A 25126-nucleotide genomic window follows, 5' to 3' on the forward strand; every position below is an offset into this window, starting at 1 on the left:
TTATCCTTCTTCACCAATATTAGCCATTAAAAATTCCTGAGAAATAATACCAGTTTGAATATGCAGTCAAAATGTTCTCCTGTCTTATTATGTACAGGTGCTTGAAATCACATCAAGAAATAGCCTGCATGGAAGGTTGCAACATGGGTGTGTGTTAGGGGAACACTCATGAAGCCTTGTGCTTAGCATTCAACGGTTGCCACAAAATTCCTTAGGAGGAAGACTTGAAATCATTATGGTGCTAGAAACAGTGTGCAGGCCAGTTGGCAGAGGAAAGTGAAACATTAGAGCCACCATTGAAGGCTCCTGTTGGGCCCTACCTTGGTGTTTCCCTCTCCCCTCGCTGAGCCTTTCAGCCTGCTATAGGAAGAAATTGTTTACACCTTTGACAGCTGCTCTTAGCCCCTGATTTGGGGCTGGGATTTTCCATGGCACCCTTCCTCCCCACTGAGCTTTCCTGCTTCTTGTTTTTAAGAAGCTGTTTATGCCCCTGATTGGGCTGGAACTTTCACCACACAGACTTGTCCTATTTTCCTGGTTGGGGATTTTCACCTGCCTTGTTGATTTTCCACGGCTTTTGCCTCTGGTATATAAGGAGATCTCAGCAAAGCCTTGGTGGCACTCGCTAAAAAGGGGTGACCCATGTACGTGTTTTCTTTCAACCCCACAAACCTACACCCGATATTCACACACTGTCGGCGCAGGCACTGACAATAGGTATCACAATAGAAACTAGTAACTAGATTTAACCAAACTATCACATTAATGCTGTATTTCATGGTATTTTTTTTTTTTTTTGCTCTCCTAGAACCTGGAAGAGGCTTGGGGTTTTCTAATCCTACTCATAATTTATTAATCTTCCCAACACTATGGGCTTTGTTCTGTTAATGCTAACAGCGGCATCCAATACCTAGGATATTTTCTACTGACATGTGTGACGTGAGACAAAACAGTCCCTGTCATCCCTCACCTGAATAAACTTCCTTAGAGGACAGTGTAGTTGGAGGGTCCTTCTCTCCTCTCCAAGATCGAGAAACATTTCCAGTCTTCAGACAAGTGTGTCAGCCATTGTCCAGTGACTGTCTTGAGATGTCCACATTGTCAGCTGAGTGTCGTCATCCAGCCTGCCCTGTAATTGTTGTAGATGATTAATAGGGTTCCAGCCCTAGGATTTAATTCAGTGCTACAGTACTTGCCAAACATGCTCAAAGCCCTAGCTGACACCCTAGTCCTGTGTGCTCTAGAGAAAGAAAATAAAGAACCACATTGTCTATCAAGTTTCTCCTCCAATAGAAGGAGAATCTGCATCCGGTCTTTTAAGTAACTCTAAGCCCCAGCTTCCCCACAGCTCCCTCCATCGATTGCACTATTGGTGCATTTTCAGTAATTCTCACTTTATTTTTGGTGTGCAAAGAATATGCACCATGTAAGTAAAGTGTGTGTGTGTGTGTGTTTGTGTGTGTGTGTGTGTGTTCATCCATGAACTCACTATAAATTATTATCAAATGACCCAGAAGACTGTGGAGAAACCTGTCGATGTGCATGCAGAATTATGTTACTACCGTTCCATGGCACCTTGCAGGTAACACTGAAATACTGGGCTGCTTTAATAGAGCCTAAAACCAGGCTATGCATGGTTTTCGGTGAGATTGTGATGTGCAACACCACAACAGAGATCAGCAGAAGCTTCATTTTTTCCATGCTGCTGTTACCAAGTGAGGCAAAGCCTCATCCCATAGAGAGTCTGGTAGGATCTGATGAAAGGAGTAAACTCAGGGTTGAAATCAAGCCTTTAGAAACAAAGAGAAAAATACAAAGTCAAGGAAAGCAAGAGCTGTCTTTTTCTTTTCTTCCTCTTTTTTTTTTTGAGAAGATCCACAAGAGAGACAACCCCTTCCTCAAACTAACAATGCACAAGAGAGACAATACATGAATTAAAAATCAGAAATGAAATGAGGGACATAACAATAGACACCGAGCAAATTCCAAAATCATTAGTTCTTACTCCCGAGGACTTTACGCCAGAAAACTGGAATATTCATTCGATATTGTTGATTTTGTAGACAGATAACAATTATCAAAGTTAAATCCAGATCTGGGAAGGTATCTGAATAATACCCCTAAGAAAATAGATACACTCATTAAAGGTTGCATACATTACATATTATATTGCTTTCTTTTTGCATGATTAAACCCCTTCAAGGACAATTAGCTATGTTATAGAAAGTGTTACTTTTAAAACAAAAGGACAAAGAGAGAAATTGAGGAATCATTGAGATACACTTCCCAGACAGGATCAAGGAAAGACGGCTGAGAGATGCAAGCAGGGGCTGGAACGCTGCCCTTGAGAAGAAAATGTTTTTCTCACTTTACCTTACACTATGCTGTACTGTGTCCGTTTTTTGTGGAAGCAGCTCTCATGGTCTCTGGGGTATGACAAGTAGATTGTGATACTAGCAAGAGGGGTGACTTGCTATACAGATATTTTAAGGAGAAGCCTTTGCTTAGTCTCACTTCTTTGCCTAGTCTTGCCTCAGTCGTTCCTGATATCATGGGAATAACGATCTTATTATATCTTGCCAAAAGGGAAAGTGAGGTAATCCATATTCATGCCTGTATAAGGGTTAATAAACTTGCAGCTGCATGCAGTTGCATCTGCCTTTGCTTTGCATCCCCTGTGTCCTGGTTATTTGTGACCATACCTGGGCCCCCAACACACTAGATGTTGACAAGCATCACCCTTCTCACTGTCAGGTTTATTTTCTTTCTTTTTTGAAATCTATGATGTGGAGGCGTATTACAGCAACAATATGAAATAGCAGGCAGGCATGTATGAAAATTGCTGTGTTTAAGCTAGGTGTGGGGACAAGTCCTCAAAAGGAGCTGTTAAGATGGGAAACACATAATGCATTTGTTGCTGGAATTGAGTTGCCTCAGCTGTGTTGCTCTGCCTGCTCAGTGTCCATTCAACATCACTCTGTTTCTACAGAGGAACTCAAGGTTTGCCCCAGCTGCCTGTGAGCTGTGATATGGGCAGAGAAAGGCCAGGACACAGTGGTGATTTCCCACTCCTCAGTTATGCTGAATTTTCCACCACTGTACTTGTATACACAAGTCCAGTGTGGTCAGTTATTATAGATATTTGTCATTTCTTACAGAGGGCAACTATGATTGACTACACCCAATTCTACAAAAAACAAAATTCAGGAAACCTGGCCCTTGGCAGCAATGAATCAAGAAATATCTAGGATGGTGGGGCATGAATTCTGCCAAGCAATGAACTCAGATAGGTGGGGTTGTGAGGAAGATGTATGGTTGAATATCCCAATAGATTCACGTTGTATCATCTTGATTTAATCTAAGGACAAAGAAGTGCAGTATCTCTGATGGCTTTCTTCTAACCCCTTGAAAGGTTAAGTGGGGTTTGACCTCAGTTCTTCATTCTTCTTGCTGGGGCAGCAACACTCAGGGAAGCTTGAGATTGCCATAGGCACAGTATTAGGCTAGAAATGCTGAGTAGGTGATACTAAGTTGTTCAGATGGTGATACCCATTTCATTTGTTCTTAACGTGGACCTAAGGAAAGACAGATCAAGGTCCTTAGAATAAAAAGATCATTTCCACTTTTTTTCTACCTTTCCTGAATGAAAGACTGGTTGGCAGAGAATGGTAAAAATTCAAGAATTGGTAGATGATGCTTTGAATGAAGGGTGGGTTTCTGTGCTGGTTTTAGACAGGTTCTCAATTACCCCATCTTGTTCTCTACGTTGCTCGTCAGGTTCACTTTGAGCTCAAATAAAGCTGCTTCTACTTTCCAACAGGTAGTCTTACAAAGGGGCCTCCAAGGACTGTGAGGACAGCATTAGCCAATGAGAATTGAGGTGTGTAACCCACAACTATAGCTTTATCTGAAAGACCCTCAGACAGAGGAGACTCTCGCTCCAGTCCTGAGGACAATCACCACCCCATGAACACACAGGACTCAGTCTTGATGTAAAAACAAGAGGTTTACTTTGGGATACCAATGCACTGGGGCTCGACACGGTCCTCACGAGGAGGGATGTGAGGAGCCTCAAACAACAGAAATGTACAGCTTAAACAGTCATTTATGATCACACAGTTTCATTAGCTCAGCTATTTCAGTGCCAAGGATAACTAGGCAGATGTTTCTCGTCCTGGGATAAGGCCGTAACCACATCAATGTAGCTATTTCAGTAGGAAGGATGTCTGACTTGATATATGTTTTCTTATCCTGGGGTTCCCAGGACAAGGACCAAGGATATCTGTCTTGGCAGGTGTTTCTGTTCTGGGGTTCCCAGGACAAGGCTATAGCGATGTCAGCCTATAGCACAGCTGCATTCAGTACCAAGGACATCTCACTTCTATAGTGATCAGTCAGCTTCCCAGAGATGTTTCCTGTCTTGTAATTGCCCTGCAGTAAATATGTTCTATACCCTCTGTTCTTATGGTCGGGCAGCTTCCTAGAGAGTGGGTGGGAATGTGCTTTCTGTACTTTCTGGTCTATTGTCTAACGTCTAGGGGCTAAGCGAGGGCCAGCTTAAAAGATTCTCATGCTTAAGAAATGGCTGTACTGATATCAAACGGGGATCTTTCATATCCACTTTCTTCCAAGTCTACCAGCCATCTCAGATTGGTGGTGTAATATGCCTGACAATCAGGACACAGAAAAATAACTTGATACACAGCCAGGACATGGCAATCATATCCTGTGTCGTTATGTATGTTCTGGATGAGGTTTGTTAAAATGACAATATTGCACAAAGCTTTATATAGGACCCATCAAATTAAGGGTCACTATGCACTGTCATAGCTAAAATGGCCTGGTCAGAAGTGACCACTGGATCACTCTTCTGTAACTTCACATGAGAGGCTTGTGCTTTTTGTGTTTTTTATTTTTGTGGTTTTTTTTCTTATTTATTTATTTATTTATTTATTGATTGATTGATTGATTTATATGTTGTCAGGAAGATAGTTCAAGTCATGGATCTGCCCCCAAAATCTGAGCTTTGCTACTAATACTGTAAACAGTATTAGTGTATGCATTCAATAAAATAACTGGCTTTTTTTTTTAGTACGATACATGCTTTTGTGTTTTGTTGGGTGATCCACGAAACAGGAGTGAAGATGCTTGTTTCTTACTCTGTCCACTGACTTATGTCTCTAGGCTTCTCCTACTCCTTTGGCTGCATCCCCCCCCCACATCTGCTGACTATTTTATTTTTCAGATGAAATCACACGTTATAGCTTAGAGAGGCCTGTAAGCAATCCTGCTTTGGTAACTTAAGTGCAAAGAGGAGAGCCCCACACTCAGTCTGAGGGTGCATTCACTGGTGGATCCAATATTTCAGTTTCCTCTCCTAACAGATCACCACATTGTTGCCAGGACCATAATGAATGCAATTCTTTCTCCTAAAGAATCTGGTGGCAACTGTCAAATATTAAGCACAAAGCTTCAGGTTGTACCTATAACACACACCCACATTGCCACCTATCCTATAGGCTATTTCTGGGTGTGATTTCATGCACCTGCACATGATGAGACAGGAGACCTCTTTGGCTACTTATAGGAACTGGTGTGATTTCTCAGTAATCTTTAATGGGTAATATTGCTGACTGAGGAGAATTTGAGGTAGGATGAAACACTTCTGTGCAGGGATTGGGGAGGAAGCACTCATTTAGATACATAGCAATGACTTAGGTTTTTCCAATCAAGCCTAGAGCCAAATTTGGCATTGGAAGCATGTGGTGCTCAGTGGCTATGCCACAGGGAAGTCCCCTGAAAAGGGTCCATCAGCTTTTGCTCAGTACAGGGAGAACATTAGCAGGGAGGCAAAGTCTGTTCTCCGTGACATCAGCCGTCCCTTCATGGACATTCTATTGTCTCCTAGAGAGACCTTGGAATCCCTGTGATGTCACCAGTATCGTTGTGACAACCAATTCCCTACTTTTTCTCTTAGTGTCCAAAGGATATATCCACAGACATGTTTTCCCGTCTTTGTAGGTGCTTTGGGAGAGTTGATGTTGATAGAGAAGAGTCTAGAGTGAAGCAAACGAAACCTAAAGGTAATGATGGACACATGGGGAATGTGGAGTAAGTTCTGGGCAGTGTATGTTGATCTTCCTCTCAGGGGTGAGTGTGGGGGCCTTCAGCTGGCCTTTATAGCATGGGCCACAACCACTGGAACATCTCCACAGATATTGAATTCCATGATTATCACAATTCCTGAAAGTCAAGGTTTTCACATCATTAGTTTCTCCATAACCACATGGAGGATATGGCAATGCCTATGCTATTATTGGGTGAACTTCTAGTCTTTACTTTTACAGTGCATTCGGTATGTTAAATTGATATAATAACACCACCAGGAGTCATGGAGGGTATAACTTTTCTGAATTAAACAGGGCATCAATGTACTTCACTTTCATTGCTTCTTTCAATTCAGTGACTATCTGACAGTAGTAAGAGGGAGAGAACTGTGCTCCTGGCCATGACCTTATATTCTTAGAACTCCTCTGACTACCTCTGGCTGACGGGGCCAATCTTACCTTCATATATTAGAGGTTCTGTGTGGCAGATATTTTTCTACAGTAGCCAAACTATATGGAGCAGGTAGAGAAAGAGCCTGTAACCTATTGGCACTTCTGGGGCATTTGTCATTTCAGTAGGGGGAATTAATAAGTCTGTTGACCATGTCCTCCCCCTACATGACTTTTTAATGCAAAGTTATTGGACTAGAGTAACAGTGTAGGATATCTGAGTTTCCCTGATCAATCAAGTCATTGTGGATGCTGAATTGATGATCTGACTTCTGAAACCAGAGGGGTGAGGGTCCTGAAACCAGGTTGTAGCCTGCGTACCTGATAATAATCCTGGAGAAGGCATCTCTCTGGTACTTGTAAGCCTGTGTGGGCGGGCATAGGGAACACCTGGCTGCTTACATCTCTTGGTCTCTATATAGTAGTGGGGGGACTGTGATCCACTTAGGATGCCTCTTACACAGACCAAACTTCTTGCAGTGACACTGGCTTCCAAGCATGTTCTCCTGTTTGGACCTCACTGTGGTCTGTGTATGCTCTATGCATTCACCCCATGCGGGTTCACTTGTGTTCTTCTACCTACAGAGGCCTGCAGACAGACGTCATCCCCTGAAAATATCCTAAACAAGGTGCAGGACAACGAGGAAGAGGAGAGGCTGAATAGAGAACTGGAGCTAACTACCAAGGAGAGAAATGAGCTGACAGATCGCCTCCTTTATGTGACAGGTGGATCCATGAGCAAGAGGTATGCATTGCTCCAAACAAACGACCTTGTTCTAAACCTCATCTCCCATAGAGAGGAGATTCAGAACCTGACCCTTACTGAGGAGTGAGTTTGGACATGGACTCTCTGATTCTGCCTGTTGAAAATCTGAACTTGTGATCTGAGTGAAGAATTCAGGGATAAAGTCACTGGAGCATGAGTTCCCAGTGTACAATTGGAAAGCCCTTGACAAGTGGCAGCTTTGCAAGGTTCTAGGTGCTGTGAGTTTGTGGACAGTGTTTGTACTTGCTAGGAATGTGACTGAACGCTATCATCTCATGGCAGCACCCTTAGGTAACAGGTCCCACATTGTTCATCTCCATGCTTAACTAGAAGGCCTGAGGCTCTGGCCTGTTCCTTCTTGTCTGTGTGCCTTAAACACTGAGACAGTAATGGTGCATACATTTCTACTGATTCTCATTGTGCTCTTTCCATATTTGTCTCTCTTTCTCATTCTCTGAGTATGTTTAATTTTCTTTTCTTGTGGGTGTGTCCCAGTTTGTGTGTCTGTGTGTGCACAGGTCTGCATGCATATGCACAACTTTTATATGTTTCTGTGTCCCTCCACCCTTGGAATTTAGGGGTCTGTTTTTTGACCTCAGGATATACCTGTATAATAGTTTCATGGAGGTGTAAGTACTTTATTTTGGAAGCCCCACTTTCAACAGTACAGTTCTTTGCCTGTGTGGTCACATTTGTCTATACATTTGTATGCCTTGGGCAGATTATAAGTTTGTGGCAATATCTGGTCTCATCTCCAGAATTATGTGTACTGTCTGCCTCTAGAATATTAGTTATTCGGCTTGTAGCATTCCACTTGTCAAAACAGGAAAAATGAAATCAGAGGTTTCTGGATGTGTGTGTGTGTGTGTGTGTGTGTGTGTGTGTGTGTGTGTGTGTGTGTGTGGTTTGGTAAGCTCTGTGGCCTAGGCTCTTGACAGCATAACAGGTTTGAATGCAGATCCAGCCCTTCTGATTGAAAAAAGTGAGCCAGGGAACCCTTTATCTGGGTGCTTAGCTTCTGTTGTCCTGGACACACAATTCCAAGTTTCTGAAGCTGAAAAATTCAAATATGTAGAATTAAGAAAGTGTCCTTCCAGGACTGGGGTAGTACAGGACACAGCCTGAGTTCATATAATCCTAAACCTCGATGTTCATTGGGTTCTATCTTCCTGGGGCCAGCCCCTACTTCAGGCCAAATCCATTTTATGAAAACTTGAAGATAAAGGAGAAAGAGGTCATGTCATTACTGCACAACTTAGACACAAAGAACATTGAACATCGTGAGAAATTTCAGGAGCTCAAGAAGGAGATTAACTTCTATCGGTAAGTACTGGTCAGAAGGGCCCATCACTTGTGGAATGGCCATTGCTGCCTCTCTTTGTTCTGGACTGGAGAGCCTGCAGCTCTGGGTCCATGTCTTCTGCTGTTTAAATATCACTGTGCTGTGGGTCTTTTGGACTCAGTTTCAGTTCTTTAAGAGACTGTGACTTCTCACCACAGTGTCTATGCATCTTTACAAGGCTCTGGATAGAACTACACTGATTCAGGCATCAGAGTGTTATTAGGCCAACCTGCGGCTCTGGGGTCTTACCAGGTTTAACAAAGCTCAATGTGTGGACCACATGGTTTGCATGACCTCCCTTGGTCATACTGTCCTCTTGTGGTTATTTGCTGCCTACTAATTGATGCTGTCCCGATGCATTGGGCTTTCATGGGTAGTTGTAGATCCCTTGTTCTTTTGGAGAGACATGGACTCTTATTGGTGCTTGGGTCACAGAAACAATTTATTCTTCCCTGGATTGGCCGTTTGCTGTTTGTGCAGCAGCCTTACATGTATGGAGATGTATTCTATGAAGTCTTTATGGGTATCTGGGTCCTGGTGGACTTTGTGGGATTTGGCAGTTGGAATGGGAGGAAGAGGCTTCAGGATCTTACTATGCAGAGTGTGTTTCCAGCAACCTGCACAGCCGGCTCCTGATGGACCAGGCATGTATGAAGAAGAAGTTGGTCACATTGAAGCAGGAGAGCAAGGAGTTACAGCGATATTTGTTTGAGTTGAACCCGAAGGATGAAGATGAACAGGAGAAGGCCAGCAACCTCCAGACCCAGCAAAATTTGGTAGGAACAAGCAGCTGAGTCAGATTAACAATGTCTGATACCATTTGCCTATTGGATACATCTTTGCTTCCCCTATCACCTTTCTAATCTCCCCACACCCAGTCAGTCACCCACCTTATGTGATAGAGTTATTCATTGCTCTGTGTATGCACAAGTATTCTGGGATGTTAACCACTCTTCAGAAACTGAGTTATTGGCAATTATACTTCTCTGCCCTTTTTGAAACTGCAGTCCAGAAATGGTGACAGAGGAATAACATATCATATGACTGCATCTCCCTATCACAGATTGGATGCTATGAAGAGTTTTGAACGAGTTCTTGGTCGTGTGACAAAGGTCATACAGGGGTCATGTTATGGTTGGAAGCACCTTGTAGGGATAAGAACCAAGTGCAAATGGCAAATGAGTCCTGGTCATTGGCTTTGATCTGGGTATCATGTGGCCTTCTCCTTTCTCCTGCACGCCAATTAGGTCTCTCCCCATTTCCCCATTCTTGGTTTGCACTGGTAGAGTCTGAGGAGCAGCTTGTTCTCCCACAGTACTGTGAGGGTTGCTGGTGATGTTCCCAGCCTGCAGAGATATCAGCAATGATTTCAGTGAAAAGATCAGTGCTGTCTGTCCAATGCAGCTGAGGGGACAGAAGGCAGCAACTTGACAGCTGGTATGCATGTCCCCACCAAATCAGTGTCTTAATAGCTGCCTTCTCCTCCCAGGTCTCAGAAACTGCAGGAGACATGGCATAGGACGGATCCCAGGAAGACAGCCCCCTGAAGAGTGAGTTTCTTCCTCAGGAGTTCCCTGTGACGACAATCCTCACAGTCAAAGACTTTTTGGGGGAATATTCTTCTTCTCAGATAATTTCCTCAATGTATAGAGACCCTAAATTTATGTATCCGTATGCCAGACTGTCTGGTTGAGGTCCTTCTCCTTTCTCATACGGACAACACCATTTGAGAGACATCTGAGGGGACTGCCTTGACGTCTTGTCCTAGAGGAGAAACAGCACTACAACTGTGTTTCTAAATGTTCATTAAGAAAATGCTGTTAAGAAATGTTTTTGGTTATGATTTTCATTGAAGTTTTCTTTTTGTTATTTCATACTTATATATTCTTGTTACTGTTTTTCATTTTTTATACCATTTTAGTTGTTCATTTTATGCCTGTTTTTTTGTAAATTGTATTCCTTATGAATAAAAATTGATTTGTAAATCTTGACTCTTAAGACCATCTTATTCAAGGGTCCTTTCCCCTCCTGTAGACTTAGAACTGACAGCTAGATATGGATCTTTGCATGGTCCAGGCAGCATGGGTAAATAGGGAATTCAAAGCCACCAAGGTGTACACAGGGTGATAGTGTCTTTTGTGTGGATAATGTGACTTTTTTTATGGACACACACTGTATGATGTAATCACTGACATACTGTATCCATGCTGTATTGTCTTCTGCTCATCCTAGTCTATATCAGTCTACAACACACATTCCTTATTGACTGTGTGCACCAGATATTGAGTAACACACACTCATGCCTGTAGAGCTGCAGAAAAAATGACAACTTTCACAAAGGAATATAGAATAATCCTAATGGAGAACCATGTGCCTCAGTTTTTCTTACAATACAGCATTAGTATTAAACCACAAAGATAATGACCATCAACGTCATTTTGGGAAATAGGTTTTTATAGGTGCTGTTTCACTTGATCATTCATATGCTGTGTTTTTTATTGTTGCTGATTATATTTATTTTTATCATTTAACTCAATGGATCTTTTTTTTTCAAATGTATGTCTGGGCCACTCCTGAGTGCATTTCCCTCATGATCCAAAAGAGGGAATAGCATTCCCCATTGTAGATGATTGTTAGGGACCATGTGGTTCTTCTGAGAGAGCAGCAGATGGTCTAACCTGGGATTTATCACCACAGCTCCTGTAGGTAGCTTTTGTCCTTCCAGGGCATGTGCTGTACTAGGTGGACACGATCACCTCCCATTTAGGAGAGAGATCTCAGGAGATGTGTATGTACAGGTGGTTGAGCAGTGCCTGCTCAATGTGGTAGGCTGCTAGGCAACCAACTGAACCCCAGCCCTGCTCCACCTGCATTCTTCGAGGCAGAGTTTCTATAGCCCAGGATGGTCTAGAATGCAGCATCTACCTATGTCTTTTTTCCACTAATGCTAGGGTGAGGAGCATATGTCCTCCACACCCTTCTTTCCAAACAATGAACATGCTCATGGTCTGGTTATCACATGGCCATGAGGGAGGTAAATAACACTCAGCCAAAACAGAGGCGCATTCCACAGTCTCACAGACAGCCTGGACAGATGTGACACGATCAGAACCAGGTTTGACTGCCACTACTTGAAGCAAGGTCCTCCAGTGTTAGTACAACCATTCAAACAGCAAAGAATGAACCTGTTCCCAGCATCCGAGGAGTGGGAGACCCAGAAACCCATGTGTCAATGTGGTCATTTGGAAAATGGAAGAGGGGAGGCAGGGAAGCAGCCAGAACTGGACACAGTTGCAGGGACCCAGGCAAAGAGGGAATATTGGGGCAGAGTCCATGAGATGTCAGTAGGCAACAGGCCAGCTGGGACTAGTGTGGGTACAGGGCTTCTAGTGTGGGTATGAGAGGAGCAAAAGTAGCAATGGTCAGATTCTGATGCAGCATAAAGATTGGAAGGAGCTTAGATCGTCTCAGTGTCGTATAGGGACATTATAGACACTGATGGGCAGTATGGGGATTGCAGGGTCCCTTATAGTGTTCTCTGCAGGTGTCAGGACTCTGTCAGACCTATGACTATCAGGCAGGCTCTGAGTGCAAGTGAGAGTCACGGGACAGGCCCTGTGTACAGCCTGGTTTGGGGACATTTCCAGGTGCCCCATGGACTGCAAAATAAAGGCAAAGGACACAGGGAAGCCAGCAGTTCCCATGCACAGGACATAAATACTTGTAGACCTTTCTAGAATTTCCATAGACCATCTGTCACTAGTCCTCACTATAGAAGGCACCAGCATTCTGCCCTCTACTTCAATTGGTGAGACAGCTAGTCTAACTCCAGCAGTAAGGCCTCAGGGAAGACAGTAAGAACTCACAGGTGACCTCTTTTACTATTGAAACAGGCTCTTCCTATGGAGCCCAGAGTGACTGTAGGGTCCTAATTCTCCTGCCTCACAGTGACTGTAAATTCAAATCTACCTTCAAGAGCAATTGATTAATAGCACAGGGGGGAAGATCAGATTAAGGCTATCTAAAGGCCCCAGGGTGGTAGGATTACCAGGGTCCTAGTAAGTTTCTCCAGCCTTAATTACAACCTGAGTCAGTCCTGCTGTATGGGATATCACCTGCTGCCCAGTGATATCACAACTTGGAATTCTTTGTCAAATATAAGCTGTTATGGGAATGAAGTAGCCACACAATAAACACTGGTCTGGATACTCCTAGGTCAAGAATCCCCTGTTGGAAATGCCTTGGACCGCACCATTTTACATTCTGGATCCTTCTGGCTTTTTAGCAGATTTATAAATACAAAAAAGAAAAATGGGCATAGTAATTTAAGCCTATGATCCCAGTCATGGGAAACTGAGTCAGGGTGATGGAAGACTGTAAGTTCCAGGGCAACCTGTCTTTCTAGAAAAAAAAAAAAAGGCATGGTGAAGATTCCACTCAAGTAGAAACCAAAAGGCTTTCACATGGGGCCTGCATTCCACTGGTCAGCACTCCCATCGTCACAGCCACAGGGAGACACTGGGGAATTTTTCCCACTGTCTCGCTTTGGGATGCAGTCCACCCCATGATTCTATGTGAGGAATGCCCCAAAGGTTGCATCATGTGAGGGACCTAGATAGTTCCAGGATTGGGAGAATTCAGGAGTTTATTATTAGGGATGATCTACAGCTTTGGCAAAGCTTTTCCCTCCACATGGCAGCCCCAGGTTTGGCCCCAACAGTAAAAATAAAATCCCCCCCAAAATAATGCCAACAAAATATCACGAAGCCTAAATGTCTGACCAGTCTCCTCAAAAGTGCACAGGAACCTGACTCCACATTTAGGACCCACTATGGCCTCTGTGACCTGTGAGAAGGGATCTAATATGGGAATTAGTACAGTATGACTTATCCTTATGGATATCTTTGGTGACAATCACCACCTGACCCCTGAAAACCCATCTACCTGGGAGGCTCAGCACTCATGTCACCAAAAAAGCCCAGATCCTAGGGCCAGCATGGGCAGGAGGTGAAGAAAGTTTGTCCCTCGTGAACATCAGTTGCTGCTCCTGGCCTGACTCTATCCTCAGGAGACAATGTTGCCCCAGAAAGTGTGGGTGTCAATGGCTATTCCCAGGCCAAGGCTGGGATACTGCTGGTCATCCCCGCAGTGACACCTCACCCCTGCATTGTGTGGTCATCCCCGCAGTGACACCTCACCCCTGCAGTGTGTGGTCATCCCCGCAGTGACACCTCACCCCTGCAGTGTGTGGTCATCCCTGCAGTGACACCTCACCACTGCAGTGTGTGGTCATCCCCGCAGTGACACCTCACCCCTGCAGTGTGTGGTCATCCCTACAGTGACACCTCACCCCTGCACTGTGTGGTCATCCTCGCAGTGACACCTCACCCCTGCAGTGTGTGGTCATCCCTGCAGTGACATCTCACCCCTGCAGTGTGTGGTCATCCCCACAGTGACATCTCACCCCTGCAGTGTGTGGTCATCCCTGCAGTGATACCTCACCCCTGCAGTGTGTGGTCATCCCCGCAGTGACACCTCACCCCTGCAGTGTGTGGTCATCCCCGCAGTGACACCTCACCCCTGCACTGTGTGGTCATCCCTGCAGTGACTCCTCACCCCTGCAGTGTGTGGTCATCCCTGCAGTGACTCCTCACCCCTGCACTGTGTGGTCATCCCTGCAGTGATGCCTCACCCCTACAGTGCAGACCTTGGGCCTGTGGCCTTCAGGATCCGGATTATCTGTTAAACTCAGTTCATAATCAGAATGTTTTGTGTTCAGCCTCTGCCTGGACTGTACTCCAAGAAGAGTTCAAGGTTTTCTGTGGCAACATCTAGCGATCAAGCCTGAGCAAAAGGATTCTCACATCACCCTGCAGGCAGATTCCCATAGTCATTTCTAGTCCATTTAAGCTGCTGCTGAAGATGCCTTGAAGGCATAGCCACAGCGACCCTGTGTGTTCAGAGGTGATGTTTTCCTTCAGGAACCTGATGCTGAGTCTTCTAACCCAGCAGGCGGTCCCTGCATCAGGCTGGAGTCTTGAGTTTCTGTGTTGTCCTGATACCACCTGCTGTGTTCTCCTGGGGCAGAATGGATCTCAGAAGGTCTGGGCCAGTCTCACTGGTTGAGGATTCTTGCAAGGCCTCATCTCCAATTCCTTAGGGAAGGTGTAGGTTAGGAGAATGCCTGGATTTGAAATTCAATGTTTTCAGATTTCAGGATTGGATGAGGGGTACTCAGCATGTGCATGTGTCCATGTCTCTGTATGCATGCACATGCAGGCCAGGGATGGACACCAGCAAACTTCCTCAGTCACCCTACCCCTCTCACACAAAGGAGCTCTCACACAGAAGCTGTGGCTCACAGATGAGGTTGCTCAGGCTTAGAGTCCCAGAGATTCTTCTGCTGTGCTTCAAAACTTTGAGAGAGAGAGAGAGAGAGAGAGAGAGAGAGAGAGAGATTCTACCAGCTTGTACAACCATGCATGCACATATGGATGCCAGAGGGAAATATCCGGTGTCTTCCTTTTCGAACAGGGTCCTAATCAACTATCAGGTCTCTATATCTTAATATCTAGAAGGGGTCCCAGCATGAGCATAGCCAGGGCATACACATGCTTGGCTGTCAGTCAGGCAAGAGGCAGAGATCTTGTTCTATTTTTCATGGTTAATGCTCTTAGCACCCTTGAGGGCCTGGCGGAAAGCTGCCTGGAGACTGCTGGATCTGATGCTGGCCTAGACAGCCAGGGCTATTGATGATGGATGTCCAAAGTGGCCCTCATTCTTGGCAAACTTCTCTCTTCTAGTCTAAATGTGCTTGGGTGTTTAATGCAAGGACTGGGTTGTAGTTTTCCTGTTCTATCCTGCTGCCCCCTTGTTTTCTTCAGTGGGTCACCTGCCCTAGTGAGGAAAGAGAAGTGTGTGAGCCACAGCACCACCCTCCCATGCTTCTGCTTGCTGATCTGTGGTATCTGTTGATGTAGAACCGTTCCTGTGGCAGTCCTGTTGATGTTTGTGAGTTTTGAGGATTTACGCCAGTGTAGTAATGTGCATAGTCACCCTGGGAAACCCCACAGGAAGTTGGTCCCCAGGTTTCAGCACACAGAAGCACAGGCCATAAGAGATGCCCAGGTGTTGAAGGAGGTCCAGTAGATGTGCTGTTAGTTTCCTGTGTCTGATGCATGATTGTCCCTTGCTTAATAAAATGTATACACAAAACTCTTTAAGTGTCCCACTGACCTCTGAGAAAGAACATCAGTGGGAAGATGGCTTTGAACTCTTAACTCCCTGTTCCTTTCCTCATAACAGGTTTCTGTAGCAACCAAAGGAGAGAAGCCACCTGAGGGAAGGAAGTCCAAGACAGTGCCTAGGAGCAGAAGTAGGGTCTGGCTGTAGAGGGGACAAGTGGCTGGGTATAGGGACTCTAGGATCAGAAAAGAGGTTGCCTGGCATCTCCCACAGCAACGAAGACAGTCACGCATAGTCATGCTCAAAGGCCAGTCTGATCCAGACTGTCCCTCATTTCCCAGGCGATTATAGATGGTGTCAGGTAGCAGTTGAAAACTGGCCATCAGGGCATGATTCTAGTGTTTATTAAGGTATCATGGCATCAAGAGTATATGAGGGAATAGCCATATGTACACAGAACGACTTGCAGATCCAGAGAGCAGGGAGGGAATAGTCAGGAGCTCCTGCTTGCTGCTGCCTTAGGGGTTCTACAGAAATCCCAGTGGCACTTGGGAAGTGGAGGCAATATCAATTAGGGATTGTGGCCACATGGGGAGATTGAGACCAGCCATGTGCTGTGGCATCAGAACACTGACCAGCGATGACAAAATGAAACATAAAACACTGGTTGCTCAGCTTTGATACTGCTGACTGCTGACGTGGCCAGGGGCCATCCGGTTCACCAAAGGCTCAGCCAACAGTTGTCTCTCCACTCAATAAAAGTCAAAGAGTGGCCCAGCTCCAAAACCAAATGTGTGCCCACATTGCAATGGCTCCGGTACTGTTTCACCTCAGCTGCGGAGATCTCAGGATCCATGAGTGTCCAGCACGCACACACCCGAAAGAGACAGTCTTAGGGGTCTTAGGCAGCACTGAGGGTGGTGAGCCTCTGCCTCACGGCTCAACGGCCCTGACCTTGGCATTGTTTGGGCACAAGAGAGCAAAGTGATGGGGACAGACAACCTGCAGTCTACCATGCTGGAAGGGCATGACTAACACTGATTGATCACATCCATGTGACTACTGAAGCTTTTCCTGCTCTCTGTAGTGGTGACCTTACAGAAACCATGCACACCCGGTTTAGACTGTATTAAAGTAGCACACCATTTCAGGGTTCCCTGCAAGGTGCCATGGGACAGTAGTAGCATGAGTCTGCATGTATCTCGACACTTTTCACTAGGGACTACACACACACACACACACACACACACACACACACAAACACACACATACACACACACTTACTGACATGGTGCACATTCTTTGCACACAGAAGAAAGTGAGTAGTAGTGAAAACACACCAATCATGGAATTGATGGAGGGAGTTGTGGGCAGAAGCTGGGGTTTAGAGTTACTTAAAGGCCCTATGCAGGCTCTCCTTTTGTTGGATGAGAAACTTCAACTGCAATGTGGTTCTTTATTTTCTTTCTCTAAAGCACAGAGGGCTAGGGTGGATCTCAGGGCTTTGAGCATGTTCGGCAAGTGCAGTCACACTGAATTAAATCCTAGGGCTGGAACCCTATTAATCTTCTACAGAATTATAGAGCAGCCTGGATGAAGACTCTTAGCTGAAAATGTGGACAACTCAAGACAGGTACTGGACAATGGCTGTCAGACTTGACTGAAGACTGGAAATGTTTTGCTATCTCACAGGAAAAGAATGCCCCTCCCACTACACTGTACTCTAAGGACATTTTATTCAGGATAGGATGACATGAACTATTGTCTCATGTCACAGATGTCAGCACAAAGTATCCAAGGTATTGTATGCCAATGGTAGCATCAACAGAACAAAGCACACAGTGTCATGAAGACATAAATTATGAGTTTGTGTAGCAAGACCCAGGCCTCTTCCAGGTTCTTAGATAGTAACTGAGAACCTCAAATACGGTAGTGATGTGATAGTGTGGTGTAAATCTAGTTACAACTAGTTTTGACACAGATGACACTTTTTGTGTCATGGTCAGCTTATAGTGAATGACTAGACCTAAGCATGAGAATAACCAAATACTACATTGCTTCTCTAGCTGCTGAGCTTCTAAAAGCCCTGGGGTGACAGCAAGCTTTTGTGGACATACTGGATTGGTTCTTCTGTACTTTAACTCTCTGAGTCACCTGCACTCTCAGCAAGTTAGATGAATTCCACAAATTGGAAATCAGTCACCTGGAAAAAATACATTCTCAATACGATCCCAGATTGGCCATGGAAAAAGGGTAGCTTGAACTGTCCCACCTCGGTTGGGCTTGCACAGGCCTGCTCTCCAAAAGAAACCTGTGTTCACAGCTGCAGGCTGCATTCACTATGGATGCTCTTGAGGTTCCTTCCTAAACTGCTTAGATTACAATAATTTTCTTGCTAACAATCAAAAAACTGATTATGCCAAGCTGGCCTACAAGAAGCTAGTTTCTATTCTGTATTTTATCAGATGTGCAGAATACATATGGTCATCATTGATAACAGGTGAATGATCTGCTCTAATATGGACACTAAGTGATGCTGGAGGACGATCCTGACCCACAATGAGCAGTGGGGACACCAGAGCCCTGTAGGGATGCCTGGCAACCTAACACGTTGAGCACGCACAGCTCAGTAAGTTCCCTGTGAACACACATCTCCTGAGATCTCTCTATTTAATCATAGGTGATCCTGTCCACCTAATACAGCACCTCATGTGGAATAACAAAAGCCACCTGCAGGAGATGTGGTGATGACTCACAGGGTAGAGCACCTGCTGCTCTCTCAGAAGAACCACATGGACCCTAACAATTGGGTAAAGTGTGTCAGTGATTACATCATAAAGTGTGTGTCCGAGGAACAGCCACATTCTCCACACAAAAGACACTGTCACACTGAGTACCCCTTGGTGACTTTGAATTCACTTATTAGCCCAGGATCCATGGAACATGCAGAGATCCATGTGTAGCTGTCAGTTCTAAGTCCACAGGAAGGGACAGAACCCTTGAGTAAGAATGATGGTCTTAAGAGTCAAGAGATAGAATTCCATTTTTATTCATAACAAATACATTTTTACAACAAAACAGGATTAAAATGAATAAAAATATTTAAAAATATTTGAAAGTAAAAATAGTAACAAGAACATATAAATATGAAACAACAAAAAGAAAACTTCAATTAAAATCATAACAAAAATATTTCTAAAAGCATATTCTTAAGGAATATTTAGAAGCACAGATGTATTGCTGTTTCTCCTCTAGCCCACATAATGAAAGGCGGTCCCCCAAGTTGTCTCTCAAGTGCTGTTTTCTGAGAAGAAAGTAAGACTTCAATCAGTCAGGCTGGCTTAGTGGTATATAAATTTAGCGTCTCTAAGAAATGACAAATTAACTCAGAGGATGAATACTCATCCAAAAAATGTTGTTACCATTCAGGATGTTGGTCATCAGGGACTCCTGAGAAAGCAACTTATTCTTCAGGAAGCTCTCTTACTGCTGTGTGTCCAATTCCAGCTCTCTTGCACTTTCTGAGACCTGGGAGAGGAAGGCAGTTTTTCAGACACTGATTTGGTGGGGAAATGCAAGCCAGCTGTCAGAATGCTGCCTTCTACCACCTCAGTTCTATTGGACAGTCGACATGGACATTTTAAGTGATATCATTGTTGCTAACTCTGTGGGCAGGGCAAAATCTCCAGAGAGCCTCACAGTAATGTGGGCTGACAATATGGGACCCAGACTTATACCAGTGCAAAACAAGAACAGGGCAATGGCAAGAGACCTCATCAGGTTGCAGGAAGAAAGGAGATGTCCATATGTCACCAAGGATAAAGCCAATGACAAGTACTAATTTGACATTTGCACTTGGTTCTTATCCCAAAGGTGCTTCCTACACAAGAGATCACATGACCACAGAGTGTCATTTGTCAAAGAACCAAGAACTTGTTCAAAACTCTACATAGGATCCAATGTATCACATGGATATGCAATAATATGATATGTTATTCATCTGTCACCATTTCTATAATGCAGCTTCAAAAAGAGCAGCAAAATATGCTTGCACAATAATTCAGTTTCTGAAAAGTGGTTAACTTCCCAGAATACTTGTGCATAGGCAGAGCAATGAACAATTCCATTACATGAGGTGGTTGGCTGGTTGTGAGTGTAAATTAGAAAGGTGGTAAGAGAAGCAAAGATGTATCAAATTGGCAAATTTTATCAGATATTGTTAAGCTAACAGGTCCCTACCTGATAATGCTGGTTCTGTCCGTTGATGGTCTTTATCTTTCTTGTTAAAGTCAACCAAATATTTCTGGTTCAGTGCACAATCAAGATGTACCTCCTTGCTCTCCTGCTTCAGTGGGACCAACTTCTTCCTACATGTGTTCTCCATCAGGAGCTGGCTGAGCAGGTTTCTGGAAATACAGTCTGCATAGTAAGATCATGCTTGCCCTTTCTTCCATTCCTACTCCCAAGTCCCACTAACTCTACCAGGTCCCTGATACCCATGAAGACTTAATAAAATGCATCTTGATACATATAACGCTGCTGCACAGAACATAAAGAGTTAATTCGGGGAAGAATAAATTGTTTGCTTGGCCTGACACCAATTAGTGTCCACACCTCTGAGAAAGAACATGGATCCACAACTATCCATGAAAGCCCAATGCATGGGGGCAACATGAATTAGTACTGGGCCAACACCCTCAAAAGAGGTCAGTAGAACCAAGAGAAGGTCATGCTAACCATGTGGTCCACGCACTGAGTGTTGTAAAACCTGGTGTGACACCATAGGTCCAGGTCAGCCTAATAAACTTCTGCTGACTTCAATCAGTGCTGTTCTCTCTAGAGCCTTTTGAAGATGCCTCAACAATCCTGGGATGAGGAACAATCTTTTATGGAACTGAAAACTGAGTCCTAATGACCCTGGAACACTGATGGGTAAATAGCACAAGAGATAGAACCAGAGCTGAAGACCGTCCAATCCAGAACAAAGAAAGTCAGAAATGGCCATTCCACAAGTGATAGCCTTTCTGACCAGGACTTACCTAGAGAAGGTAATCTCCTTCTTCAGCTTATGGTTGTTCTCATGGACCTCAGTGTTCTCCATCTCTAAGTTGTGCAGAATTGACATGACCGCCTCCTCCATTCTCTCCAGGTCTTCATAATATGGATTTGGCCTGAAGTGTGACCTGGCCCCAAATGATAGAATACAATGAACATCGGCATTTAGGAATATATGAACTCAGGGTGGGTCCTAAATTACCCCAGGCTGCTGCCTGGATCTTCCAGCACTCAGTCCCCTGCCTAGCAAGTACAGAGACTCACCATAAACTCACTGCAATTACAATCTTGCAAAGCCACCAGCTGTAAAGGGCTTTGCAAATGCACACTGGGAACTCACTCTCCCTGACTTTATCCCTGAATTCTTCATTCAGACCACAAGTTCTGCTTTTAAATAAATGGAAGCAGATGAGTCCATTTTCAATCTCACTCCTCAGGAAGGGTCAGGTTCTGAATCTCCATTATATGGGAGGTGAGGTTTAGCACAGGGTGGTTAGGGAGGCACAGCTTTCTAGAACCCAAAACCTTAATAGGATAAGAAGGTGACCTTGCAGACCCAGGAATGAAACAAGAGCATTTGGAGCGATTCATACCTGTTCTTCATGGATCTCTCTGTCAGAAACCTCAGGCGATCTCTCAGGTCATTTCTCTCCTCGGTAATGAGCTGCAGCTCTTTAATCAGCCTCTCCTTTTCCTTCTTGGCCTGATTCTCGCTTAGTTCAGTGCCAGGGGATGATGTTTCTCTCCCAGCGTCTGTAGGTAGAAGAACACAAGTGAACCTGCATGGGGAGAATGCATAGAGTGTTCATAGACCTCAGTGAGGCCTAAACAGGAGAATAAGCCAGGAACCCAGTGTCACTGCTAGGCGATTGGTCTATGCTTAAGAGGCCTCCTCAGTGGATCTCAGTTCTCCCACTACTCTATAGATACCAAGAGACATAAGCAGCCAGGTGTTCCCTATGCCGGACATCACGTGCTTACATGTACCACGGAGATGGCTTCTCCAGGATTATCATCAGCTGAACAGGGTACAGCTTGGTTTCAGGACCCTCACTCCTGTGGCTTCAGAACTCAGATGATAAATTCACCATCCAGAAAACTTGAGTGATTGGAGACACTCAGATGCCCTACCCTGATACTCTAAGCCAACAACTTTGGTTTTAAAACGCATTTCCGGGGAGGATATGTTCAACAGACTTATCAGTGTCCCTATGTGAAATACCAAATGCCCCAGCAGTGCGAATAGGTTACAGGCTGAATCTTGGTCTACACGATCCAAATAGTTTTGGTATTTTAGAAACATGTTTGTAACACACACTCTAATATATAAAGCTAACGATGACCCTGCCAGTTAGAAGAAATCAGAGAAGGTCTAAGAACATAAGGTTATTGCCTGGAGCACAATCTCTCCCTGTTACTACTGTCAGATACCCACTGTATTTAAAGAAGCAATGATAGTGAAATACATTGCTGCCCTGTCTAAACTCAGAAAAGGTGGACCCTCCATGACTACTGATGAGGTTATTATATCAATGTAACATAACAAATGAACTGAAAAGTAAAGACCAGAAGTCCACAGTATAATAGCATTGGCCTTACCATATCCTCCCAGTGGGGATGGGGAAACTAAAGTTCTGAAATCCTGACTTTCAGGAATTGTGATATTCATGGAAATTCAATTCCTTTTCAGATGCTCCAGTTGTTGTGGCCCATTGCTAGAAAGGTCAGCGTAAGCCTGCAGCCACCCTGGCAGGAAGCTCAAAATACACTGCCCAGAACTTCCCACATTCCCCAGAAGTGCTGTCTTTATCCATCATTACTTTGAGACGAAAGGCCAGACTCCTTCACTCTAGTCTCTCCAGAATCGACGTTCCCCCTCCCAAAACGCTTGCGAAGACGGGAAAACATGTCTTAGCTTGTAACTGCCAGACTCAGACTGAGAGAAACTAGGGCACTGGTCGTCACTACAACACTGGTGACATCACAGAGGATTCCAGAACTCTCTAGGAGACAATAGAATGTCATAGAAGGGACAGCTGATGTCATGGGGAGCAGACTTTGCCTCCCTGCTAATGTTCTCCCTGTACTGAGCATAAGCAGAGGTGCCCTTTCCAGGAGACTTTCCTGGGGCAGAGCCACTGAGCATCTCCTGCTTCCAAAGCCAAATTTTCCTCAAGGCTTGATTATAAAAACCTTAGTAATTCCTACGCATCTAAATGAATGATTCCTTCCATATCTTGCCCCAAAAGTCTCATCCTAACTCAAATTGTCCTCATTCACCAATATTAGCCATTAAAACTTCCTGAGATTTCACACCAGCTTGAATATGCAGTCAAAAGTTCTCCTGTCTCATTATGTACAGGTGCTTTATATCACATCAAGAAATAGTCTGCATGGTAGGTTACAACATGGGTGTGTGTTAGGGGAACACTCATGAAGTCATGTGCTTAGCAATCGACAATTGCCAGAATATTCATTAGGAGAAAGAGTTGAAGTCTTTAAGGTGCTAGGAAAAGTGTGGAGACCAGTTGGCAGAGGAAAATGCAATATTGGAGACACCAGTGAAGGGAACTTCATGCTGCTTGTGGGGTTCTGCTCTCTGCACCAATGTCGCTAAAGGAGCACTGATCACAGGCCTGAGTAAGATGTACCATGAGCTTCTATCAGAAAAATAAAATAAAGAAGAGATATAGAGGGTGCACAGAAATGTCTAAAATGAGGCTATAAACATCATTAAGTGGATAGAGCAAGGTCCCAGCACCTGTACACTGGGAAATGGCCACCACACCAAACACAAAAGTAGTAACACATTTATCATAGTAAAACACATTTATAATAGTAAAAAATGAATACTTTATAGAATGCACCCACTAACACTGATTGATCACATCCGTAGTTCAAATTTTGGGGGCAAATTCATGGCCTTAACTACCTTTGTCTCAACTTATATAGCAAAAAATAAGAAAGAACGAGAAAAGACAAAGTCAAAACTAAAAGCTCAAGCTTCTCATATGAGGATTGCAGGAAGTGTTATATGGGAGTCAGTTCTGATTAGGCCATTTTAGATAGAACAGTGCATAGTGACCCTTAATGTGATGGGCCCTATATAAAGCTTTTTGCAATATTGGAATTTTAACAAACCTCATCCAGTATGTACGGAAGAGGCAAAGATGTGATCACCATGTCCTTACTCTGTATCAGGTTATTTTTCTGCATCCTTGATTGTCAGGCATAGAACAGCAACAATCTGAAATAGCTGGTAGACATGGAAAAACATGGCTAAAACTATAGTTGTGGGTTACACACCTCAACTGTGAAAGGCTAATGCTGTGTGCACAGTCCTTGGAGGCCACTCTTTTAAGCCTAATTATTTCAAACTGAAAGGAGGTTTATCTGAGCTCAAGGTGATCCTGGCCAGCCAGGTAGAGGGCAACATGTGATACTTGAGACCCTGTTTTAAACCAGCACAGAAATCCACACTTCATTCAAAGCATATTCTACGAATTCTCGATTATTTACCATTCTCTCCCTACCAGTCGTTCTGTTTGGAATGGTAGAAAACAACTGGAACTGATCTTTCTATTTTAAGGACCTTGATCTCTCTTTTTTTAGGTCCACATTAAGAGTGCATACAAATGGACATCACCATCTGAACATCTTAGTATTATCTACTCTGTATATATAGCATAATACTGTGTCTATGACAATCTCAAGCTTCCTTGAGTGTAGTTGCCCCATCAAGAAGTGTGAAGTTCTGAGTTCAAACCCCAGTGATGCTTTAAAGGGACTAGAAGAAAGCCATCAGAGATACTCCACTTCTTTGTCCTTAGATTAAATCAAGTTGACACAATGTGAACCTGGTGGGCTATTTAACCATGCATCTTTCTCCCAACACCACTTCCACGAGTTCAGTCCATGGCAGAATTCATCCCCCACCATCCTAAATATTTCTTTATATATTTCTACAAGAGCCAGGTTTCTTTTTTTTTAATAGAATTAGTTGTAGGCAATCAACTGCTGCCCTATGTGAGAAATGATTAGTATCTATTGCAACTTACCACAGTGTATTTGTGTATACAAGTACATTATTGGAAATCCAGCATTACTGAGGGATTGGAAACCAGTGCTGTGGCCTTGCCTTTCTGTGCCTCTTCCTGGCTCACAGGCAGCTGGGGGCAGACCTTGAGTTCCTGTTCAGGGACAGAGTGATGTTGAATGGGC

The 25126-nt window shown here is 44.2% G+C and overlaps 2 protein-coding genes across 5 annotated transcripts in view; one reads left to right on the forward strand and one right to left on the reverse strand.

Moving 5' to 3' along the window:
- The window catches only part of LOC134483469 (disks large homolog 5-like), a 54164-nt gene extending 43511 nt beyond the window's left edge, over positions 1 to 10653 (forward strand). The window contains exons 1-5 of one of the 2 annotated variants that reach the window (XM_087596443.1): positions 5984 to 6083; positions 7143 to 7302; positions 8503 to 8646; positions 9279 to 9441; positions 10155 to 10653. In XM_087596443.1, coding sequence (XP_087452569.1) covers positions 6002 to 6083; positions 7143 to 7302; positions 8503 to 8646; positions 9279 to 9441; positions 10155 to 10184 — 579 coding nt within the window. In that variant the 5' untranslated portion in view covers positions 5984 to 6001 and the 3' untranslated portion in view covers positions 10185 to 10653. Of the gene's footprint in view, positions 1 to 5983; positions 6084 to 7142; positions 7303 to 8502; positions 8647 to 9278; positions 9442 to 10154 lie in introns of those variants that run through there. The other variant, XM_087596445.1, reaches the window with a different exon arrangement.
- Positions 1 to 25126, reverse strand: part of LOC134483470 (uncharacterized) — a 192172-nt gene that overhangs the window by 135383 nt on the left and 31663 nt on the right. Inside the window, exons 1-6 of one of the 3 annotated variants that reach the window (XM_087596356.1) lie at positions 22726 to 22853; positions 21499 to 21658; positions 20890 to 21033; positions 20090 to 20256; positions 19273 to 19378; positions 18886 to 19154 (exon numbers count right to left, since the gene is read on the reverse strand). The exons of 1 other annotated variant lie outside the window; for it this stretch is intronic. In XM_087596356.1, the coding sequence (XP_087452482.1) occupies positions 19314 to 19378; positions 20090 to 20256; positions 20890 to 21033; positions 21499 to 21658; positions 22726 to 22813 (624 nt within the window). In that variant the 5' untranslated portion in view covers positions 22814 to 22853 and the 3' untranslated portion in view covers positions 18886 to 19154; positions 19273 to 19313. Of the gene's footprint in view, positions 1 to 18885; positions 19155 to 19272; positions 19379 to 20089; positions 20257 to 20889; positions 21034 to 21498; positions 21659 to 22725; positions 22854 to 25126 lie in introns of those variants that run through there. One more of the 3 variants, XM_087596357.1, reaches the window with a different exon arrangement.

The sequence above is a fragment of the Rattus norvegicus genome, chromosome 19 (assembly GCF_021556685.1).
Source record: "Rattus norvegicus strain SHRSP/BbbUtx chromosome 19, alternate assembly SHRSP_T2T, whole genome shotgun sequence".
Lineage (NCBI taxonomy): Eukaryota > Metazoa > Chordata > Mammalia > Rodentia > Muridae > Rattus > Rattus norvegicus.